The sequence below is a fragment of the Streptopelia decaocto genome (genome assembly GCF_964273445.1).
Source record: "Streptopelia decaocto genome assembly, chromosome: 6".
Classification (NCBI taxonomy): domain Eukaryota; kingdom Metazoa; phylum Chordata; class Aves; order Columbiformes; family Columbidae; genus Streptopelia; species Streptopelia decaocto.
In genome coordinates, this window is record NC_138660.1 from 6,495,371 (window position 1) to 6,520,326 (window position 24,956).

General features: G+C 44.3%; 1 protein-coding gene across 14 annotated transcripts in view; it reads left to right on the plus strand.

The window, feature by feature from the left end:
- The window catches only part of LPP (LIM domain containing preferred translocation partner in lipoma), a 343,879-nt gene that overhangs the window by 195,565 nt on the left and 123,358 nt on the right, over positions 1–24,956 (plus strand). For all 14 annotated transcript variants that reach the window (XM_082055343.1, XM_082055340.1, XM_082055335.1 and 11 more), the window contains one exon: positions 18,391–19,065. In XM_082055343.1, coding sequence (XP_081911469.1) covers positions 18,391–19,065 — 675 coding nt within the window. The remainder of the gene's footprint in view (positions 1–18,390; positions 19,066–24,956) is intronic.

Below are 24,956 nucleotides of genomic sequence, written 5' to 3' on the forward strand. Positions count from 1 at the left end.
CTATTTACTATTTCTCCAGAAGTATGTAATACATTTCCCGGGAGGACTAGTGCTTTTCTACTTGTTAGAGGAGCGTGAAAGTATTTACCGAGATTTCCCAAGAGATGCGCCTGAATGTGTCTATTCTATAGACAAATCTGCTGTTATTGCTCATTGCAGGGACATGCGACAGTGCACAGAGCCTGCTTTGGCTTTGCTGATTTTCTGCCACTTTGGAACGAGTTTCCTCATCTGGAAGAGTGGATCTCACTAATGCCTGTTTTGGGTCCAAACACTTGGGTACCTCTGCTTGGTGAAAAAGCGCTGGATGGGCTTGCTGAGATCATCTCTCGTATGAGCTGTCCTCATGCAGTCCTACCACCAGCACACACAGAGCTTTGATCTGTGAAATGAAGACGAGGGCAAAGCCATTTCTGTACATGGCCAGTTGTAAATGTTGGGAAGTCTCCGTGGATTTTTCTTCAAAGGCTGCGTGAGCGGCGCTTTTGGCATTTACAAAGCAACAAAATTGATGCATGTGTCTATGTGACAGGCAATGGAGAATTCATTGAACTCCTGGTGAATCCATCAAAAGTTATTGGTTTCATGATAATCCCTTAAGATCCTGCCTAGACTGGAGCAATACCCACTAGGAGCCTGACAAGCCTGAGGTTACTGTACGTGCTGCTGCTCCGGTTGTAGTGTTGGTGTTTTCAGCTGAAGCATTGGTAGGTGAGGTGGTGGTGCTCTGCTCTGCTCTGTCAGCTGGGCACTTACATGCTGGTGTTTGAGCTCATAGTTGCTGAGATTTGGGTAGGAGGGAAAGAAAATCAAATCTGGAAGGGTATGGGAAATTTCATCTCTGGCATTTGGGTAGGAAAAAGTTTGGAATTAAGCATGCATGGGGAGCTCTGTACTCAATTGGGTGAAGAGCTGGAGAAGCTGAAGAGTATGATCTTCCGTCTATTTTAAGCCCATTGAGGTAAGTACTTTTCTGAAGGTGTCCTTTCCCAGGCTGAGCTGGGAGGTGAGTAGGCTGCTGGTTTTGTGGAGCTGTCTGAAAGCAGGAAAGCCCAGAGCCCCATTTCAGCGCTCCCCATAAAGGACCACGTCCCCTCCGGTTCTGGATTGGTGACATTGCATCTGAGTTTCTCTGTGGCCTTTGGGCTGCCCCTTCTCCGGTCACCTCCAGTTTCGGATGAGCAGGAGACAACGTGGAAATGCCCCTGTCCTGGCAGGGGTGGGCAATGACTAAACTCACTGTTGCAGTCAGCTCTTGGCCCAAGTGCTCCACTGATGTAATTAATACTGCATGGGGTTGAGCAACTACTTCTCTGAAGCCCTTTGCAGGCTCTTTGGAGTCTGCCCATGCGGTGTTTCTGTCTGTGTGTCCCTCTCCCATTCAGGGTTGGTGGAATGACTAAGTAGTGCTGACGGCATTAGTTGTTGGCCTGTATTAATTATTTCCTCGGGTTCTATTTACTTGTGCATTCCCTATGGGAATGCTATGCATACAGATCACAGCAGCACTTAATTTTATTGCAGTAAGCAGCTGAGGTTGGGGAAGAGGAGGGGGGAGAGGAGAGAAGGGGTCGTGTATGCGTCAGCCCTGTCAGGCTTTTCCTTCTGTTTCATTTGTGCTGAGGTTTTTATTATCATTAAGCCGATTGTATCCGTGGCACAAAGGGCTGAGTTACCTCGGTAACCACACTAGCTGGGATGGTAATCCATTTATAGCATCACTGCTCAGGTCTGATTAAATTAGCATGCTGATGACGTAAATGCTTGGCTGGGTGATGCTGACGAGGCTGCTCCTAATAGGAACTCTCGCCCTTACATTTATTCTCATTTATTTCATGAGACCCCTGCAGGAAATGTACAGAAATAAGGCTACAGATGATTGACTCTTGTTTTCAGAACAACTTGTGCTGCTAGCAACAGACAGTGCTTTATCTGAATGCAGACGGCAGGCTGCACATTTCGCCTTGTTTCCTCCCGCTGCAGAATTCCCCGCCGGAGCAGAGCCCCGCTCTCCAGCCCTGCTTGCCATCTGCCACAGTGGCAGCCGGAGCAGCTCCTCTGTCTGATGGTTTATTTCCAGACACAGCTACAAAAGAAATAAAAAAGGGTAATAATAAAAGAAAAGGAACACCCTGGTTCTTTACTCCCTCTTGTGAGTTTCCTGCAAACACAGACATCCTTTTACTCATTCGAAACAAGCCAGTTACTTATGTCTGCATTTTCATCATCGAACAATAATGTTCAGTGCTAGCGTTTAATACCATGTGGATCAAATGCTTTCAGCATCTTCTGTCCAGCCCCCTTGAGGGAAAACACTGACAACTGCATGATCACATAGCTGTGCCTGTTGTTTGATGAAGTGGTGAGAACAAGAGGACTGAGAGTTGCTGAAACTCCTGGCTTCCCTTCCCAGCCCTGCCTCTGATTTACTGGATAAGCAGCCTGTGGGGCAAGCAGCTTCCTAGTGGGCTGTTTTGGGCTCCCAGGACTTCAGTTTTTCATCTGTGAAAAGACAATTTAAAAGTATATTTTGGTTGGTGTGGGGTTTTTTTTGTTTTGTTTCGTTTTTATTGGTTTGTTGGTTTTTTTTTGTTTTTCTTTTTGCAAGAAGCATGGGAGTGATTAAGTGCGTTTAAGTTCCAAAAGTATTTGGAGATCCTCAGGTGGAAACTCTGAGGTTCTGAACAATTTACCATTTTAATTGTCAGGTTTGATTTATCCAGTCAGCTTAGTAGGATTTAAAAGGAATTTTTGAACAAAAGCAGTTTTGGGACGGAGGACTGAAAATGCAATAAATTTTAAGTAGCAATAAATAGTTTGGCATTTGCCCTGGAGTGGGAGCAGATGTGGCTGCACAGAAACCACTGCAGCTACACCTGCTTTGAGTCGGATTTGGACATAGAAATCTGTCATCTGTGAAATAAAGAGCACGGTTTTGAGACACGAATGCGAATGGGCCAGTGCTGTCATTTTCTGGGCCTGCAAATTCTCTTCTAGAGCTTACAGGACCTGTGAACGCTGGGGAAAAGGGATGGGAGCCCATGGCTCTCCCAGCCCTGGTTGCTCCCTTTGGGAAGTATCCACGCACGTGTGCTCCAGCCCTGCCAGCACCACGCTGAGACATCGGCTCTGCTCACCAGCCTCCTGCCAGAGCAGGTGCACTTTATTAATAAAGGTATTTCCAAGGGTTCGATTCTCCCTCTGGCTCAGTTCAAAGCACCCCCCTCTGGAGAAGTCCCTCACCCATGGCCAAGGATGCTGCCGCTCAAGTTGCGTTTGTGTATGTTATACAGTACATTAATCCTCGCAGCAGAGAGATTAAGGACCTAACAGGGCTGCTGCCTTGAAAGAGCCTTACCCTGGGGCTTTCGTTTAAATTTAAACTTTAATGGCTAAAACCATTAATTTACGATTTCCAGCATAAAATATGTAAAAGCCACCAGCGTGTTCAGGAGGGGCTGCGGTACTCCTTGGCTGGGCTGGGCTTCCTCTAGAGGTGATAGGCAAGAACAGCATTTTGCTGCTTTATTGACAAGGTAATTTGCAGCTCCTGGTAGAGTGAGCTGCCTCCGAGGGACACGGGCTCATGGAGACCCGCTCAGCACATGAGGTGGTGGAAGCTCTTAGCAGAAATGTCCATCACTCAGCAAGGGGGATTCCAGACTGTACTGGGACTTGGAAACTCAACTCCTCCCTCCTCAGGTCCACAGCATGTCTGCTTAATAAGAAAATAATTAGCCATCTCTTAATTACCACCCTTTGTTTACCTAACCCATGTGCTGGGGCTGACGAGAGTGTTTGGAGAGGTGAGTGTCTCTTCCAGCAACATTCACAAGCTGGCTGGTGATGGTATGGCACAAAGACCATGCCTGTTATTTTCAGCGGCTTCAAAGAGCCCAGCTGAGGTCTGAGCCCCTACTTTTCAGCTTTTTTATCAAAGATTTGTCCAAAATAAGAGTCATATTCTTGTCTAAAGAGTCTGCCACTGGCTCAGTTTGCTGAAGGAGAAGTTACTCTGGCTCTAACAAGCTCAACTCAGACAACAACCACAGTGCAGGAGGGAAAGTCCCACCGAAATTCCCCTCCCTTCCCCACAGGTTTCTGTGATTTTTGGCATGAGCGCATTGCCTTAGAGTGCCTGGAAATTTTCATTATAGGTGAGCAAAATTTCAACTCATTTGTCTACCAAATTAGAGCAAGGCAGGGGATGAACAGTAATAAAATTCCTCCTTGTTGAAACAGACCCATTCTTGCTCATTTGGAGAAAAAGAAAAGCCTCTCACATTTGCACGTGTTTTGATTTTGATGCTGCTCGAGCCTTGTCCCTCTCCTCTCTGAAGTCTTTGGGATATTGGTGTTTGATTCCAGTGGGAGCGGAATCCGTTGACAGAATTTGGTTTAACACCATGGGGATTTCTTTTTCTTTTTGGGGAGGGAAGCAAGAGTTGTTTTTTTAACCATTTTTATTGTTCTAAAGGAAAGTTTGCTGCTTATTATCTCGCAAGCTTTTATCTGGTGCTGAGTCATGGAAGTGAGAGAATGTGTAGGCGTCTTAGCATAAGGGAGAGTAATTTTGTCATTTACATTTACAGACAGTTATGCTTTCCAGAAAACTTTTTTTTTGTGGGTTGCAAAAGTGATTAATCTGCTGCTGAAACTGTCAAAAGAGGTTTTCTATTTAAGAATTTTTTTGAACGACAGAAAAATCTGTTTCTACTTATAGGAAATAATAAGGTAGAAATTGAAATGAAAAAAAAATCATACTGAAAGAACAGACAAGAAAATGTTCCCTTTCCTAATGATATTTTTCTTTTTATGTATCTGTCTGTCTATCAGCTTATATATCTATCTGTCTGTCTCATGGAAAAGTTATGTGGACTTTGATAGATACAAAACTAAATTTAGTAGAATTACGGCTGAATTCAGTATTATCAATTCCAGCTGTTAAAGACACCATGGGATCAGTTTATAATAATTTGTATTTTCTCTTTAAAAAACTTACTTCAGTTTCTCCTTAGTTGTTCCTCAGGCTGTTTAGCATTTATCATGTTTAAAGCTTCTTCTGCAATCTTGAAAACTTACGTTTTTCAAATGAAGTCCAAAATCCTCAAATATTTATCTGCAGTAATAGTAGGATAAACTGTTTATTTTTTTCCTTCTTCCTTTTTTTATTTTTTTTTCCTTTTCCATATTTTCTTTTATATAAAAGAATGCTGGTAGGTTTTTCTTTTATTATTAAACAATATTAATTACAACTGAGGCAAAACCTTTCCTCAAGATACATTCTCAGTGGTGGAAACTGTAGAGCTGTTGGAATGTTACAGAGAGTTCCCTGGTTTCAACCGAATTTGTGTACACCATTGGAATCAACGGCATGGTTTTTGTTTAGTGTAACTGTTCCTAAGGGCAAACTGGACATGAAATACTTAGCCCAAAAGTTTAGTTTTTTTCTAGCAGACTAGGTAGTGAAGTTTTAAAATGATATTCCAGCAGGAGTAGGGATGGGGTATGAATAGCTTGAGCTACTTTAAGCGTAGTTTATCCCTTTGTGAAGAGTACAACGTAACATGGGGGGCAGGCAGAGGGAATCCTTTCCAGTCTTCTGTTCTTAAACCCACAGGACAGAGATGGGTCTGTAAAGATGGAGCCCCACTTTGCCTCGAGCTTAAAACTGGACTTAACAGAGCTGCTGATAACATCTGTGTGTGTGGAGGAGCAGTTGGAGCTGTCTCAGCTCTCGTGCTGTAGAGTTGGAGGTGCGGACACATGGTGGCTGGGGCTTAGCTGGTGCCAACCTGCATCTGCCCAGCAAAACCTTTCATTTTGGGGTTCCAGTGTAGCTGATACTGTGTGGTGAGAGGCGAGGTAGCTAAAGCAGGATGGGGTGCTGCAAGCTGTGGTTGTCACAAGTAGCCTTGGACAGAACCTGGCAGCCGAGAGGGCCAACCGTGTCCTGGGTGCATCCAGCACAGCATGGCCAGCCGGGCAGGGAGGTGATTGTCCCGCTCTGCTCTGCACTGGTGCGGCCTCACCTGGAGCACTGTGCTGGGCACCACAGGATAAAAATGATATTAAGCTACTAGAGAGTATCCAGAAGAGGGCTACGGAGTGGGTGAAGGAGCAGCTAAAATCACTTAGTTCAGCCTGGAGAAGAGGAGACCAAGAGGAGACCTCATCATGGTTACAGCTTCCTCACAAGGACAAGGTTCTTCACCCAGATGATGCTGGAGCACTGGAACAGGCTCCCCAGGGAGGTGTCACGGCTCCAAGCCTGACAGTGTCCAAAAAGAGACTGGACAACATCCTCAGACACACGGTGTGAACTGTGGGGTTGTCACATGCATGGACAGGAGTTGAACTCAATGATGCTTGTCTGTCCCTTCCAACTGAGTACATTTTATGATTCTGAGAGCACAAGTACCATCATCTCACCTCCCACCAAGGAGAGCATGCAGGGCAGATGGGATGTCCTCTCCGCATCCCGCATCGCTGAAGCCCTGACCCCAGTCCCAAACACCATGTCTGCTCACTTGCTTTGGTTAGAAGGATTGTTTTCGGCACCACCTTTGTCCCTGCTCTGGTTAAAGGGTCTGCTGTTCTCATCCCCCATTTCTTACAGCTGCCCTTTCCCCACTCCAACTGCTTGTACCTTGTAAGAGGAATATTGATTTTTACATTGCATGAGGCTTGGAAATCACATCGTTAGTATAGCGTATCTCTAGCTTTTAGGGAAAGGTGATCTTTGGGCCCCATGAGATCTCCTGTTCGGGGTGAATGGGCTCAGCATTTAGATCTTTTCACTGGAAAGCCACACACTGCAGCTGGACTACTAAATTAAAGAGGGGAGGGAATTAACCTGGCTTAACCTAAGTTTTGACAATTCCGTTGAGGGGCCAGTGACTCATTTAGAGAATTCAGCAAGTCTACAAGGGCTAGGGTGATGCTTCTGAAAGCTTATAGAATGTCATTGTTCTGTGTTTTAACAATTGGGTCCTGCAGTGAATTCTTGTGGGTTGTTATGGAAAAGAGATTTATGGATGACTTGTGATGCCAGGATGCTTGTTCCATGCATTTTTTTTTCCTTAAAATACACATGTCATGAACCAAAGAAAAAAAAAAAGGCAGAGAGCATTGCAAGCTAGAAATGAAATATGATTTCATCCCGCCGTAAATTCAGACCTGAATTTTCCCCACTCCCCTCGAGTTCAGGTCTGGAGCTTAATTTGACCTGTGACAAACAAGAATGAAAGCCACGAAACTCCAGTTTGGATCCAAAATTCCTTGCAGTTTTTGGGCGTTCACTGCTGAGTTTTGGAGAGCTTTGAGCCCTTGTTAGAACATTGTTGAAGCCAGGCTGCTCAGAAGGACTAAATTAATACTCCCTAGTCCCAAAGTTTTTAGCGTTTAGCACTCCTGCCCCAGGGCTAGAAAGTCACTGTTTCAAATTCTGAAGTTAAAAATGTCAAAATCAGTTAGGCTATAAATCCCAGTAGCCATCACTGTGCATTTATACATCCACCACAAGGAAAGAAGTGAGGAGAGAGGGAGGATACGTCTGTTTGTTTTGGATTAGCATGCTTGTTTTTAATTCCTAATACAACAGTGTTTGTGGATGGGTGCACAGGCCGGGGTGCAGAGCCAGCCCGGGAACTGGACTGGGCGATGCTGCTGCTGGTACGTGCCAAGCTGGGTGCTCAGAGGTGCTGAGGTTTAGCCCATATTTATCCGTATTTAGCATTGATTATAAATTTCATTTCCTTTCATTCAGGTTGCAGCAAAATGAGTTGCCAAAATCTCCCTACATGTTGAGTTTTAAGCAAAGCTAGGTGATTATTACCTGCAGGATGTTATATCCATAGGATTCCTTACTGTTTACATGGAAACCTCTGCTGTGTTCCCAGTAGGGAGAAAACCCCTCCAAATTCATAGGCAGTAGCAGATCAAATCCCGATCTGCATCAGCCAGTGCATTTGGAGTAAATCGGCTGGAGTCAACAGACGCGCTTAAGCTGGCACCAATGTCACTGAGATCAGAATCTGGCTTTTGATATAAGGCACTATTTTAAAAATGTGACTCAGGCAGCAAGAGGTATTGAAGAACATTCTGGTTCTCAGCTGGGACTGTGATAAACTTAACCCAATCAGCAGCTATGGAGCAAATGTCTTGGGATGTTATTTTGGTCTAAGAACAGTGTAAGCAAGGAAAATTATAAATCATAACTTAATCAGGCTCATGAAGTTGTTGTTGATGAAGTTTAGCAACCTTTTTTTTCCCTCTAAAACTGCTGAACCGAGAGGAGTGTGGCATATAAGAAAGTCTGGTATTATATTAAACTAGGGTGTGGGATTAAGTTGCATCAAAAAAAGTTGGAGTAAGTATATAACCTATTCAGCAATATCAGTCATTAAAAGCACAGCTCTTACATTCTGGTCAAGAATGAAGACACGGGTTTTTGTTGTTTGTTTTTGTGGTTTTCTTTTTGTTGTTTTTGTTGGTTTGGTGTTGTTGGATTTTTTTTGTGTGTGTTGTTTTATGTTAAAACTTACAATGGCTGTTTGTGGTTTTGTTTCCTCAAGGCATATTGAGGAAAACTGGATTAATTTATGATGCCGTTTGCAAAAGAACCATGCCCAGTGATGCAATGGGTTTGACATTGCTTTACACAGGCTTTCTAGAGCGATACGGTTATGATTCTAAATTTTTATCGATGTGTCTTTTGAGTAAACACTTTGTTACCTATATATTTAATCTAGTTATATGTTCTTCATGAAGAGAGGAAAATAGTGATGAAACAGTGATTATTCTGAGTTAATACCTTAACTTGAAAATATTCTATCTTTCTATATTGTTTTATGCTTGGGTATTTCTGCGGTACAGATGGCATTTTTTTCCTGTGCTATAAATTAATGATCTCCCTTTCACTTTCCTGAGTTATTACAGTACTGCCTAAGTGTTTTGACTAGACGTGTTGCAGTGGGTAAATTCTATGTATCTCAGTGTATGTATTTATATACCTACAGATTAATTTAATAAGCCACAGCAGGTGAAAGAAAACCTTTCCCATCAGATAGATTTCTCAATATCATACTTGGAGTCTGTGATATTATGGAAAGACTAAAGGTATTTCGGGCAGCAGTGATAAACCAGGCAGGCGGATAAATGAGGGAACGTTCCACTCCACTTCCCAGAAGAGACCATCTGGGAAAACAGTTAAATTTGACCTGTTGTTGGAGCTGGTCAGCCTTTTGGAAAGGTGTACATGGGACCTAATAGGAAAATAACCTCTCTGTCACATCTGCCTGTCTTTTATGGGCTTTTTTTTGGTTGAGCTGTTATTTTTTGTTGAAGCTGTATAGTTTTTCTCTGCTGCTAACCACTCAAGTTACTACGCTGAATCATTTTGTAGCCCACTAAAAATATTGGCGGATGATGGTGGGTTCTGGACCTCAAGTGAACCATAAGAAAGCAGATGTTGTATGAACACGGAATTGTTCGCTGATGCTTCTGCTCTTCCATACAGGCTTTAAAATGTGGAGAAGAGAAGAATAAAAACACATGGTTTTCACAGGAAGTAGAGACAATACTAACATTTGAAAATGTTTATGCCCTGTGGTAGGATAACTTTTTAAATCTGGTTTAATAGAGTTTTGGAATTTGAAAAGATAAATGGGTTGTAAATGCAAGCAATGCAGCAAATAAATGGAATCGTAAACAAATAACACAAAGTAAACCAAGTAGTGTCTGAGTGCATATGTATTTCATATTATTTTATGTGTGCATATGCACACTCTTTTAATGTTCTCTAGAATTAATAAAGGAAGAAAGCTTGCATTCTCTATAAACATCCTAAAATTCCTTTGCAATTTGGTAGGAAATGAGAAGCTTTTATAGAGTTTCTGGACTGTTCTTTAAATCCGTTGTTCAACACACAATAGAAAATGATAACTTTTCAATGTAAGTTGTAGAAGACTTCTCCAGAAGACTTAATGGATACCTGTATTTTGTCCTGTCAGTCACGGGTGCATGTCCCTTCCCCTCACTCATGCATCTTCCATTATACCTTTTAAATCCGTCTTTTAGAATCACGATACACATCCGTGGATAGCAGCATAATCTGTATAACCCTCCAACCTGCCCATATTTATCACACACGAGTTTCTTTTCCATTACAAATAGCAAGTTATAAAAGGAAGGAAAAGAAAAAAAGTTGTTAAGTCTGTGGATAGTGTAATTATGATACTTTAAGCTTCACTAGCTTAGTAATAGCAAAAGTAATAAAAATACTTTGCTTACCCAAAGTTCTTACTTAAGGGGGGGTGGGGGCTTCCCCATTGTCAGGCAAGCACAACATTTTGCCTAAATTAAGCAAGGGGACTTGTTCAGCCCATTAGAAGGGCCCAGTTTGCTGAACGAAATGCTTTGGACATTCCTGTGTTGCTGAGCCTTAGGGAAGGTGCTGCTTAAGGATCTCAGTTTCACTGCTTTGGGCACATAGTGACTTGCGTTCACATGGTTCTGCTCTACCCGTTTTGTGGTCCTATGCTCCAGGATGGTGTTCAGTAGTTCTGCCTTTTGATGTAACCAAAGAGCTGCAGTGCACAGTTCCTTATGGAATTTATTGCTCAGTCCCTGTGCTACCGATTCAGCCAGCACAGGGGCTGCCGGTGCATGTTCCTTTGGTCCAGATCAGCACAAATTTGTCGTTTTAGTGATAAGAGTGGGAAATTACAGAAATACCCCAAGATGGATTCAGAAAACTTCAGCTTCTCATGTCTGGTATCTTCTGTAGCTTTTTGACAAACATATTTCTTGTCATGATATCTGATGTTCTTGCACATGCAGTTGCTACTGCATTTGAACTGGTCAAATGGAATTGCTTAAATAGGAGAGTTTTAATCATATCTAGTCCTTTCAATGAATTAAGCTAAAATTATGGCCCTAAAATTATGGAGCTAGAAGTATTTAGGTCAATTGCTTGCACACCTTTTAAAACTGGTTTCTCATACAGTCTTTCTCATAAATACCAGGTGATCACTCATCAGAAAGGGAAAAACAAATAAAAAAGCTCATAGTTGTCATCATAGTGGTACTGTTGGGGTAAACAAATAAAAAAAAGTAAATATGAAACTGAGAAGGAAAAGCAAAATTTTTCCCTGGCATAACACTGTTGTGTTTTGGAGACCAAACTTTTCAGATGTGTTCAGACTCTTTGGAATAAATGGAGTGTTGGAAAGTGGAAACCCAGATTACCTAAAACACTTGACACCCGTACTGAAAGTCGAACCAAGGTGCGTGTCTATAGCTGCGCACATTGGTTGTGAAAGGCTGTGTTCCATGATAAAATATCGGAGGTCAACTTGTTATCACCTTTTCTTATGTGCACCTTCTTCTCCCTTGTGTTTCAAGCTGGAGTGTCAAAAGGAGCACAAAAGAGGTTGTGAACAGAAACATTAATAACTATGTTGACTCCTTTCCCACCCGCGGTAGCAGCTGAAAAACAGATCAAAGCTCAGAAGCAGTTGTGTTCTTGTAACGCTTTATGGCATCTGTAAGGTATTCTCTTCATTTGAGAACCAGAGATGAACACTTTATTAGATTTCTCCTCCTCTTCTTTTGGTATAATGCCAAAGAACAATCTATTCGAATAGCTTGATAGCTTCTGGTGATCAAGCCAACAAGCTGAATCCCATATAAACACATCTGGGAAGTAGGAGTGTGGCTGCTGACCCATACGCAGCCCATACTTTCATGACATTCACTTATCAGCTGTAAAATAGAAATGAGAGAATGATGAAACTGTAAAGAAAAGCTTCATCTGATTATAAAGTGTTTTGGCTGAGAGTTTTAATGTTTTGGACTAGACTTCAAAATTTTGGACAGTGTTCTAAGGGCATCGTGACACCTAAAGAAATCTGTGTTAGCAGCTGAGCTGTGTGCACCGCATAGCAGCAGCGCAAAGGGGACTGACGTGTCCTCAGCGTGCTTGGCCTACTATGTGGACATTATGAAGAAGGCCAGAAAATTCTGTAAATTGAAAATGCATCAGGGAGGCTGAATGGGGGCAGCACATCTGCCCAGGATCTCTGGACATTCAACAACCCAGCTGGAGCTTTACCAGTACTCCCAGCATCTGCAAGTCCCAAATGAAAGGCCAGATTTCTCTTTTTCGCCCAGATTTTATTTCAGACAGAAAAAGATGTTCAAGGGAACCTGGCTATACGTTACCATTAGCAAAGCAGCTTGTTTGAATACAGAATTTGAAGTCAGCAGAAGTTAGATGTGTTTGTACATCGGGAAACCCTTTTTGCATTTTTGGGTACCTGAAAACCCAAGCCTCTAAGCAGAATATTTGATTGTTCTCTGGGGTCATCCTTCCCAAGTTGAGGGGAAGCTGGGATCTGCTGCCTCGGGCAGGAGGGAGGCTCAGCTCAGCCACTGCAGTTCCAGCAGGAGCCACTATTCTGCATAGAGGTGGAAAAGGAGGTGGGAAAGGGCAGCCCACCCACGTCACCCCTTCTTCATATGCTGGAAATGCTTTTGCAGCCCAGTCTCTCAGTCTTGCGTTGGCTGCACGAAACAGCAGAGTCCTGGCTGGTCATCTGAGCTGCTGGCACCCAGACACCCCCTCGGTGCACAGCACTGGCTGAGTTTGAGTGGCAAGGCGCTTAACGCAGGGAAAAGGTGTCTGTGCCTCTTACAGTCATGTCAAAATTACCTGCTTATTGTGGAATTTGTCTCCGCCAACTTGTGCTGTCTAAATATTCAGTGACTTGTCTTGGCTGTTTTCATGCCTCTTTTACAGTCAGTGGAGTGATGTAGATTCCCCCAGTGGATGATTCATCTCCCCTGTTTTAGGCTTCGGTATCAGAGTGGGATAAATTACTCCGTGGAGATACATTTCACAGGGAGAGCTTAAGCACCTCCAGGTGCTGAGGTGAATGCCAATCCGCGGCGTCAGGAGAAGCCAATCTAATTTTCCACCCTGCCTTTCCCACCCAGGCCTCCAACCACCACCTCTACTGAGCGATGCTTCAAAAGATTTCAGACCGTGGTTCGGTCCAGCTTGTGGACCATGCAGAAGAGTGGCTGCCCTCGGAAGAGAGAGCAGGACTGTGAATGGGCAGCTCCCTGGGAACGCTGCATCCTGGGTTCAGCCCACCTGTAATTGCCAGATTTTTGCCTTTCGAGGAAGAAGCGTTGGTGCATTCCTCTCCCAAAGTAAATAGTGCCTGAAATGCTCACAAAAAGCAGCCCCAGCTAGAGCAGCGGTTCTCAACCTGTGCTCTGCAAACTCTAGCATTCCATGGGTCACTCCTAAGGTAGCTAAGAAGAATTCAGTGAAAGGTAACTTAAAAAACATGTTTATTGCCAGTAGATTAGCTCTCTCTGCGAAGGAGCTTGTCTCTCCTGAAAAACATTTGGGGCCTGCCGAGCACAAAGGTTGAAAACCACTGAGCTGAAGTCATGCATCTTTATATGTGATAATTTGACACCTAAAGGGCTTAAAGCTATTCAACTGTACCTTTATGAAAAATGCCTGGAGAATTGAATAGAATGCAATAAACCTTGTGTTGGCATTTTTGATTCAGTCTGTGAAACTGAATAACTGAAGGGATTCTATACAAAATACTCTATAAATGCAAAAAATAAAAGGAGAGTGAAGTCCTTTTCATAAGGGTTCCAGCTGATCGTGTAGAATCATGCTCCTGCCGTACAGGACTATAGTTATTCTGTACTCTCTTTAAGATTTAACCCTGACAAATGGTATAGAATTATAGGCTAATTTCTGTAGAACAACAGGTTTCATCCCTAGTACCTATGTGATGACTTTTTAGTTATAGGTATACATTGAATTTAATTTAAGATGTATTTAAATAATTTATACGGAATGAAGAATCACACAGATACTCAGGATTTCGTGTTTCCCCACCAGTGTAGCTTCAAATGCAGATGCCCAACTTTGACAGTCAGACCTTTAGGACAGCACAAGTTTATCACGACACCATGGACTTCTTGTATGGTGCTTGGTACAAGAAACTCCTGCAAATGTTTATAAACTTTCACTGCATTTAACAAGACAGGGCAGGAGTTACCAAGCAAAATGATTCCCCTCATGGTTACACACAGTAACTTTTTTTAGAAGTGTTTGGGGTTTTTTTTCCTCCCACATTGATTGAGTTTTGCTTGATTTTGTCAGTTGTAGTTCACCTTTATTTGAACTGCTGGATAATTCATCTGTAGAAGAGGCAGTACATTTAGGTACTTCCATCCATGTTTAAACAAGGCTCTTGTGCTTTCCCCATTTAAAACAAAGAAAAAAACCAAAAAAAAAAGAGATTTTGTATTATAATGCTTGTGGTAGATGAGGTTCTGAATTTAACTCCTTCCTACTCTAGTTTCTCTTAACAACTCTGTGTTATCAGCACCTGGGGTTTCTAGTTTACTCTCTCTTTGCAAATATGAATTTGCAGGGAGGGGTTGATGGTAAGTAGCGTGGTTCTAATTTGTACTTGCGAAGTGTGTCAGACGGTTTCATCTAGTGCATGGCGAGCAGAGGAAAGCCTGTCTTTCTCTGAAAACAGCCCTTAGAGGATGTCAGAGCGTGTGTTTGGCTGCGATAGTCACTTGCAAATGCAATATGGTTTTGAAATGAGCTGTCCAGGAGCTGCCGGAGGAAGGAGTGCCTGCACTCCTGTGAATCCACTCTCTTTCTCCTTTTTCTTTCTCCTATTTCTACTTATTTTAGTGCTTCTGCGCTGTCACTTTGATGCACTTTTGGATGAGTCTACTTCGCTGTGCTGGTAGAAGTTCTGTGGACTTTTTTGGATGAAATATTTGTGACAGTCGTCTGTTTTGCTGGGACTGTACCCAGTGATATATAGGTAGCCCTTTCCAGCTTTCTGTTTGTTACTCCCTCTTCATCTACCTGGCATCTTTATAGCCTCATCCATCCATCCTGTCCTCCTAGGGCCTTCCAGACACCTGTTGAAATCACTCCTCGCCATGGTATCTGAGTACACTTTTCTCATTCTTCCACATATGCCTGTCCTCAGAGGAGGAATCTTGTCCATAGTTCACATGCGCTTACAAAGTCTTTTCTTAATCCATGAATAATCTAGGGGTTTAAGCCTGGGGTGATATTTGAGTGCATGGCTGGACATACAGAAGGCTGGACTGTGGCCATCCTTCTCCAAGCAAAAGGGCAGAGGATTTATGGTGATACCTCACCTGTGCCCTTGCTCAGGAGCTACAGCCAATGTTCCTTTTTGTGTCTCCATAAATCATCAGTGCTCCAGAAGTGTTAAATTTCCTCTAACCTGTCCCATTTCTCTGCTACACCACGTTAACTAGCCTTACACCCTCTTCCTCCCCCTAAAGCCCAGCTTTCATCACATACTTGCCCAGCACCCTCAGAGGAATTCAGAATGAGTCACGCAGGGAGCCTCTGGGGACTCCTACTGATGCAAACTTCCTCCTCCTCAAGGCAGCCTGTGGTTTGAACACCACAAGGCAGCCGGTACTTGTTAGCTTGAGCCTCTGCCGTGAAGTTCATGGCAAAGCTTGGTCTGTGGCCTGGGCACCCCCAGCTTGCCCCCTTCCTTCACTGGGCTCTGGTGCAGGAGGGGAGACTCTCAGCTCATTGTCTTTGTAGTGTCAAACGTGGGAGCCTCTCAGAGCCTTTCAGGGTGCTGGGCAACAGACAGTGAGGGCTTTTTAGGAGGAAGGGGTTATTATTCGTTCTTAATGCATGTTCCAGTCCAGGCAGGAGACTAGCATCAGCACATTAAGTGAAGTGTTATGTGGATGTTTATAAGATTAAAGTCCCTAAATTCTTGGGATGGAATAGATTTCCATCGCAAGAGCTCTACTAATGATCTTTCATCACCTGCTTCCAGAGTCTGCATTCAGAAACATAAGATGTGATGAACAGGGCTCATTTATGTTGTTTTGGTTTGGGCTTTTCCCCTCCCCCAGTTAGGCCGTTGTCTTTAAAACATTATCTACCTTCTCCCTCTTCACATGGAAAAAAAGGTGCTTTTCTGGTGGTAATTACACGGTGCCATGTTGCGGACCTTTCATCCCATTACAGTGAGTGGACAAACTACTGTCATTTACAAGAGTGAAATAGGTGAGGAAATGGGAAAGTTGCGAGCACGCCCAGACACAAATGCCAAGCTGACAGGGGAGAATAATTCCAACAGAAAGCAAATTTTCTTGGTAGCAGTGAGTGCTGGTGCAGTTGTGCTCTGAAGCAGGGATGCAGGAATACCTGCTTTCATCAGTTCTATAAGAAACAGAAGAATCTGGCAATATTAATGGAGGGCTACAGACCCTTAACCTGTGTCTGCCCCTGGAGTTCAGCTGCGACACGCTTCAGCTCTTCCTTGCTCTCAGTTTCAAAATCTCTTCTGTCTGTCGATGTACTGCCTTGTCATGGATCTGTTGGCAAGGTCAGGGTTTGAATACATTGAGATGTTTTTAATCCAGCAGGAATTTGCTACCTTATTATTCGCCCCCATGCATACACGCCTTTTACGTCTCTCAATACTGATGTTCTTATTTAACTAGTTTTTTGCTCATTTCAAGTGATTCCTCATGGGAGGCTTACTCTCATGGGAGGTTTGCCCTGAAGGTGTGATTACAGGAATAATGTCTTTACCAGTGCATCAGCAAAAATGTATTTGCATGTCACTAGGGAAGACCTACCAGCCGGGTGGTAGAGCTTCCTTATTCCTCTGGTAGACCTGCCTGTGGGCTATGGAGTAGAAGTTGAGTGGCTTATTCTTGTCTCCCTTTCCTTCATACATGGTGGTTGCCAAAAGTTTGGGCGGAGGGTGGGAATCAGTGTCTGCATTTCTCCCACCTTCAATGGAAGGTGAGTTGGGTACCTTCGGAGGCCCAGAGAAATGGGTGGTTGAAGTTCCTCTCCAGCCACTGGCCTGGGTTGGTTTGGTAGCAATTTATTGCCGCCACCTGCTGACCAGGCAGAGGATTTCTCTGGCCACGGTAGAGCTTGTGCGTGGGGTGTCCTGATGAGCCCCCATTACTCTCTCCCCAGGTCTGTGGTCCCAGCAAGAGTGTGATGGGGTAGAGATCGAGGTGCATGCGTAAAGCAGGAACACCTGGGGACAAATACAAGATCGGCCATTTAGGGAAAGGTGACACGTGCTGTAGTGTGAACACAACCATCAGTGAGGACTGAGCTGTTCTGACTGTGAGCTGTCATCAACTTGTAGGTTATCAAGTAGATCATGGGTGAGATAAGCCCAGTGCAAGAAGTTGGGATGAGATGTAATAAGGTCATATAAACATCATGCGTGTTAAGTGCAACAGCAGTGTTAAACTGCGTGTCTTCGCTTGAACACTTTTCCGTGCGGGAAGGCATGAAATTCAGGTGTACCTTTTCAGAGTAAAGGAAAATAGGGAGGGCAAGAAATTTTACCTAATTCTGAACTGCAGAAATTCAATTTTTTTCTTCTTTGATTTAGCGAAAAGTCTTAATGGTGCTCTTCAGTGTTCTCCAGACACTATTTCACATTGTGAACTCTTTAATAAAGATGTCCTTTCACACCGGTGTTTTTAGACGTGGGATTTAAGTAAGACATAAAGCAGACAAACAAGCAGATTAGACAGAGGAATGTACGGTGCCCATTAGGGCAGTGTCACCGTGCTAAATCTTCATTTGGTGGCCAAATCGCGGGAAGCGGCAGCACTTGCTGTGAAGCTCTCCCCTGGCTGCCCGAGCGCTGCTGTGCGGTGCCGGGTTACGCGCTGCCGTGGCAGGCGCTGACTTCTGAAGCTCTCAGGAATCCTGACCCGCTTTCTGCCCTTTAACAAGCCATGTGTAACATTTACCTTCACTGGGGTCACTCTAGGCTTTCAACCAGCAGTGCTTAGGAACAGAGCCAGGGACAGGGACACCTCCCTGTTTTGCTTTGATCCAAGTTAATTCTTGTGACTTAGGAGCTGCTTTGAGGTCCAGTTTTGCTGCCTCCATAGAGACTCTAATCTTCTTTTCTCTCTTCAAAATGGTCTTGTTTTCACAGGAACATATGGGTTTCCCCCTAATTATCCTCCATCGAGTCCTCCTTTTATCACTTTTTAGTTTGTTTGTTTTGAGACAGAGGATAAAACCTCCGGGAAAGACAAAGCTACAGACGTGGCAGTTTTGCTCTGCTGCCGTGGCACCGTCCCTGTTCTGTCAGAACAGGAAAAGGTTGCTGTTACCATTTTATAACATGTGGTCTCAGGTACATTCCTGCTTTCCTAAGCAGTCTGAGTTGCTGCACAAATGTTACTGTAAGACCCGCTTAACCCCTCCCTTACTCTACCTGATGTCCAAGCGGTTCCTGCTGCTGACTCTGCGGCTTTTCTCTTCTTGCTCCCCAGGGCTCTGGGACCTTGAGCAGCTCCGCCACCACCACCCCATCTGTGTCCACCCCAGTCACCGGACACAAGCGGATGATCATCCCCAACCAGCCTCCCCTCACCGCCACCAAGAAGTCCACCGCCAAGGCTCCGGGGCAGCCAGCACCCATCCCGGTGACTCCCGTTGGCACCTTGAAGCCGCAGCCGGTGCCGGCGTCTTACGCCACAGCCTCCACCCCCAGCCGCCCGGCTTTCAACATCCAGGTGCGGACGGCGCAGCCCAGCCCGCACTACCAGCCGCCCGCTCCGCAGCCCGCGCACTACGGCAGCCTCGGGCCCGGCCAGCCCTATGCCCCCGCGCCGGCCCGCCCGCCCGGCACCCCACAGTACGGCCCCCCGCAGCCCCGCGGGCACGACTACGGCTATGCCCCGCCGCCCAGCCGGCCCTCGGAGCCCAGCTACGGCTACGCGCCTCCGCAGGGCCGCTACCAGGAGCCCTACTACGGGGGGTACGGGGGCAGGAATGGCTCCGAAGCGCCCTACGTGCCACAGAGCACCTGGAAGGTTGAGCCAGCGTATCCCACCAGCAACACCGTTGGCCAAACTCCTCCCGGGCTTTACCAGCCGTCCGGCACAAAGAAGACCTACATCACTGACCCGGTGCTGGCCCCGCAGCCACCCACCATGCAGCAAAAGGTAGGACGTGTAGGAGCTCACCAGCCTGGCCAGGGGAGTGGAAAATTTCATGGCTGAACATGCCCTGGGACCCTTCCTGAAAGGTGGCATGGGGGGTGATGACACATGTGGGGGCTCGGCGCAGGTCTCCCTCCATGGCTTCTTAAAAGCTGGAAATAGGGATCTCTCATCTAATTTGAAAAGAGGCTTTTGTGGGGGCTTGGAAATGCTGTCAGCCTCAAAGGGTGGGATGGTGTCATGTGTGGAGGCATGGGCAGGAGGGAGTTTTTGTCCCTCTGACATGCCATTACCCAAGGAGCTCACTGGCCGCATCTCCGTAAGGCATTGCTGCACTTGGGTCTTCCCTTCTGAGCCCTCCCAAGATCAAAAGAGTGGTTGGATGTGAACTTCTGCTCCATGTCCTTGTGGACACCTTTGGTTCACCGGACAAATCCAATCCTTCCTCTTCTCACGCAGATGGGAGGTACATAAGAGGCTGGTTTTGGTTGTGGTTCAGAGTGATTGCAGAGGTTGACCTCTGGTGTGTTGCTGTTCAAAAATCACTTGTCGCTGAAACCACAAGGAAATTACTTCCCACAGAGCTCAGCTCTGATTTTCCTCCCAGGTGATGGTGCACCGGGTGGCCTTCATCCACTAGAACTGGTGCTCAGACCTCCTAAAGCGGAGCCAATCTGAAATAGAAAGTCTAGCTGGTCCGCTTGGTTTCTCTGCCCCAACTTTGACCCTGGCTGGCTTTTGTCACTTCTGCTGGTGGCTGCCTCTAATGTAGCTCTGGGACAACACAGATGCTTTAGCTTTGCGAGTTCCTTGTAGCGTATGATGGGATTAGGCTCCACCAAAAGCTGAGGATGGCCAAGCCCAGGCAGGGAGGCAGTGAATCCATCGCTGCCCGGGCCAACTCTGGCTCACCTCAGGATGTCCCTGCTCTTCAGCTTGAGAGTGCTCCCACGGAAAAGGAAAACAGCTTCTGACACATAACAGAAAGGTCTGTCCTTTGGGCATTTCCTTCACTAGAAGCACACAGACTGTTTTCCCTGAATTCCAGATTTCCTGACAGTGGGAACTTTTGAAGGCAAAGATGTTTCTCCAGGCAGTTTAGAGAGGGCAATGTATTAGAAAAGTCCATGAAATATTATCTACTTGCAGCTAAGAAACTGCTTTTTCTCTTTTTTTTTCCATTCCTTACAAAGAAGCCAGGATTGGGAAGAGAAGTAGTAGACTCTTGGCTCTGCAGGTGCTTGGTATAGAGCTTAGATTGGAAAGTAGTGAAAGACACAAAATTTGCACATGGCCTGGTGTGAATCGTTGTGGTGCCAGTGGAGTCACTGAGGAAATGCTGAGGTACAACAGATCCGTATTTAGACTTTTATAGATACAAGTAGACTTATATATATATATACAAAATGTAAAAACTTTAGTTCAGTCAGCATCTCTATGGAAACACAAATCATCTTGAACCACAAACAGCACAAGCCTGTTAGTCTCATTTGCATTACAAAGCTGGAGGGACAATTTAATTTAGCTCAAATTTGGGGTTTCATGTATGCATATATATATATATATATGTTTTTGTGTGTGCACGTGGCATTTGCAAGTAACACATGCAGAAATACTTCATATATATCTCTATACAAATAATTTCACTTCTTCTGCAGGACAGACTATTATCGGCTTGGTGATAAATCCCTCCAGAACTTTCATTCCCTTCCAGCCTGCGAAATATCTGTGTTATTGCCTGTTTCACTTTTGCGCTTACAACTTTTGACTGACATATTGGTGGCAGAGTCTCTTTGATTGCTGCTTTGTAACAGATATAGTTTAATTGAAGATGATCTTACAGTCTAACAGGAAATGCTCAGTAATTCTTTGCCAGTGAAGCCACGTTGTCCAGTTTTACCACATGTTGTTCTCTTCCTTTGCAGAGTAACCCATTCATAAAATCAACTTTTGGAGTGATTTTATTTAAAGGGAAACAACGGAAGGCTGTGTTAGAGCCAGATATCTCATAAGGAGAATTGTCACTGTAATTTGTCTGGTTGGCTACAATGTCAATTTCAACATATTTTCCTACACACAACTGGCTTCTGCATTTTCGTATGTTTTGCCTTTTCAAGGTTGGTTTGAGGCCTTTCAGTTAAGGAAATTGCTAAGCCAGGGTAAGAAGAAGGCATTAATACATATCACATAAAATGCATGAAGACCCGGAGGAATTTTTCTCCTTGCAAGGGAATGATCTCAAAATATAAAACGATTTCTAAATGTATTTAAAAAAGTGCAGTCTTAACTTTGAACGCACTTTGTGTGCAAAATACTAAGGATGTTGTAACAAATCCATCTCAAATAAGAAGTTCGTGGTCCTTAATTCTAATACATACCATTGTCCATCACTGTGAGAGAGAAAATTTTTCATTCAATTTGGTTAGGGTTCTTAAAGGGTAAAAAAACCAGTATGTTTATATTTTGCATTCTGACTAGGAAGAGGTTCATGGTACTGTGGCTCTGTGTTTTCTGCTGCGTACTAATCGTGTTGAAGTCGCTGCTGATCCAAAATAAATCTGGATCGGTATGGGAACAGCAAATAATCTGTACTGGTTCTTAAAGGCCACTGAGAACAATGAGTTTTACTCACACACAACACTGCGTTGCATTTTGTCCCTTGGCCAGTTATGGAAATGAGAGTCACGCGTGTGAAACCTCTGCGTGTTTTAGTCTTTTTGTAGCGCCCCATCTAATGCCCAAGTCCTAGTTAGGAAATGAACTGGTGGGGTGTATGTCCTTGTTTAAACCTTCCTGTGCTTCAAGGGCATTCCTGGCCAAAAACCTCAGGCTCTTTCTCCTCTGGCTGGTACGTGGTGGGGATTTCTGTAGGAGCAGCAGCAGAGTTGTCGTGAGACCATCACAGAACCATGCGACACAACCGGCCACCCTCGTGCTTTTTGCCAGCGGTGCTGTGCCTGCTCAGAGCAAGTCAGAATCTGAAGCTTCTCTCTTAACTTCTCCCCTCCCAAAAGCCAGACAGCACAAGACCAGGGTGATTTATTAGGAACGCTGATTTCTGGCACCAGCATGTCCACAGTAGGAAACAAAAACAGCAAAGCCGGTTTCTGACACGGAGAATTCCTGTAAGTTGCTCTGTGGCTAAAACAGAATTAACAAAGCTCCCATCACTGACCAACTCAGCTATCATCGGATGTTTCTGTGCTGGACTGGTTAAGACATCAAATACCTTTTATGTCTCCAAATGGGTCTTGGTCTTTTCACTGTTTTTGGTCATGTTTGAGTGGTTTCGAGACGCTATTTCATGTTTCCCACGGTGCCTTGTGGATCTTTCATATGGCTGTTGTTGTATTTGAGAGGTGGCCACTATAGACACCTGGGAGGTCTCTTTTTCCTAGATCTTGTGTCCCTTGTATTCTTCTTCCTCTTTCTGAATCTGCTCATAGACCTGAGAAACCATATTCCTTCATAAAGGGACCTGCACATCTTCAGCATCCAGACCGAGTGCCACCGAAATGACTTGAAACAGCTTGTGGTTTTGGTACGGAACGGTGGTAGTCTTAACAAAAACACTCATCTCTTGAGAGCGATCTGCCGATTCGGGGAGGAGAAAAGCGTCTTGTAGCTCTGATTTAGTTCAGCATCCAAATCCACGCTCCTTTGCTGCAGATTTGCTGGAAGGAGTAAGGGAGCAGCGTCCCGTTGTAGCTGTGTCTGTTCTCACTGACGTGGCACAAGTGTACGAGTTCCCTAACCCAATTATCCCACACCAGCCACACGTCCCATTGTCTCCATTTACACGTCTATAAGCATCAGTGCATAGGGTGCATGACCAGCTCCTCAGACAGCCCTTCAGTGTTCTGCACCATTCTAGGTGAGCGCCGTGGAAATTAAGTGGGGAGGCAGCTGGAAATCGGGAGGTAAAATTAATGAGGCAGCTTATGCTTTTGGCATGGTTTAGGTGGTGGTGGCCGCTTGCCATTAGCAGAGCTCCACCACCACGTCGCTTCTGCACTGCTGGAGGTGACATTTCTTTGCTGCCTGCTGCAACCAGCATCAAGACGGTCTCATGGAACTCCCTGTGCCCGAAAGGGACTGTGATGACTCGGTGTTTTCTCATTTTACACAGCTTTTGTCAGTTTTTCCACTGATTTAATACCTGCGATGGAGACATTCGCTTGGAAGTTTCATCTTTGCCTCAGAAACATCTGCTCAGCAGTGTTCTTTGCTATGACTGATGCACTTCTCTCGTACTGGTTTAATAATTTTTACAGCGTGCCATCACTCACGCGAAGTAGATACCTCCGGCACTTGCATTTGAACTGAGACTAATGCTCTTGCTGTTAATCTAGTGACTAGGAATTTTTTGTTCTCTGCAGATGAATAAACACAATCTGCCAGGTTCCCTGCTGCTGTCACAGGGATATATTCTTTCTTAGCATTGCATTCTGCTTGTTGAGAAAGGCACCACCTGCCTCCTTCAGAGTGTCTTCACCCCAAGATCTCATATCTCCACTCAATTGCCTCTTTCCAAAAGTCACGCATCGAAAATTTCTAGTGGATGGTAGCAGAGACAGCATAAAATGATGGTTGAAGTCAGTTTTCTGTCAGTGTAAGACAGTGGCTTCCCATAGTTCTAAAATGCTAAAATAAAGCAAAATCCAAGTGAAATGAAAAAGACTTATTTAAAATATTCTGCTTTGGCATTTAATGAATTTAAAAAGACAGAAAGCGACTGTAAAGTGAAATAAAAGGTGAAGTTCTGAAATTCAGAGTTGAATTTGCGATTTCAACGTGACATTTCAAAATTTCCAGATGAATATGCAGCTTCTTTCTACCCTGAGAAGAGCAGCAAATGTCAAAATGTTGATGTTTTTCACAAAACAGTAATTCTGAGTTCTCACCAGCACTAGCTGTATATCAGTTGCTGACTGTGATTTTTGTGGGTTAAATTGAACACTGTGGTTTCTGTTAGAACGAGAAGAAGAGAAGGGAGGCAGTTGAGTCTAACAATGAGGTGAGAAGCTCGGAGTTAGGACTTGTTGGTACTCTGTGGCAGTGAGAATGATGTTTTCCTCTTCAAGGTATTATAAATCTCTTCATCAAAATTGTTGTGGATTTCTTTGGGATTTTTGGGTGAAAAGGTGCTGGCAAGAGTTGCAAAGAGGTATTTTCAGAACGGTGTGCTTATCCTGACTACAGGAATGCGACACAGTCTGGTTTATGCCCTAAACTTTTGAAAGAGCCCAATTATCGGCTCAAAATGTGTTTAACGTTTTTGTTTCAGAACTTTACTGTTTGTTCTTTGTATTATATTTTTATTATTTAAGCACTCCATATTCTAGCGAGACCCAGCTGATGACAGAGCAATTAATCAGATTTCTCTCTTAGGAATCATATATTTGAATTGCTTTCCTGAAATAGAGAAACAACGAATTGCCAAACAATCATCTTGAAGTTAAAGATAACAGGGAGCCTGCAATTACAGGAGTAAGTCAGGTCAGCATATACTGAGAAACCAACTTAAATTTACAGCCTCAGGATGCAGCTTTTGCAGCTTTAGCCTTTAGTCAGCCACAATGGGTTAGTAATACAAGAGGAATAATTGAGAAAGAGGCTTTTGACATAATACCTGGATGTTCTTTTTTGTTCCTTCTTAAAATAAGCTGGGGACAATGCCTCCATACATGATAAGGCATGGGGCAACCTTGAAGTTAATTAAGGGCTCTGTTTCTGTGCTGTTTAACTCTTGGTTGTCAAGTGTCTACCCTGACAGGTACTGCCAGATCGTATTATAGTCTAACAGATAAGTATTTTTTCTCTGAGGCCATAAAATGTAGTGAGCTTTTATTTACCTATAGGTGGGAAGGGACATCTGATGGGGAGGCTGTCTG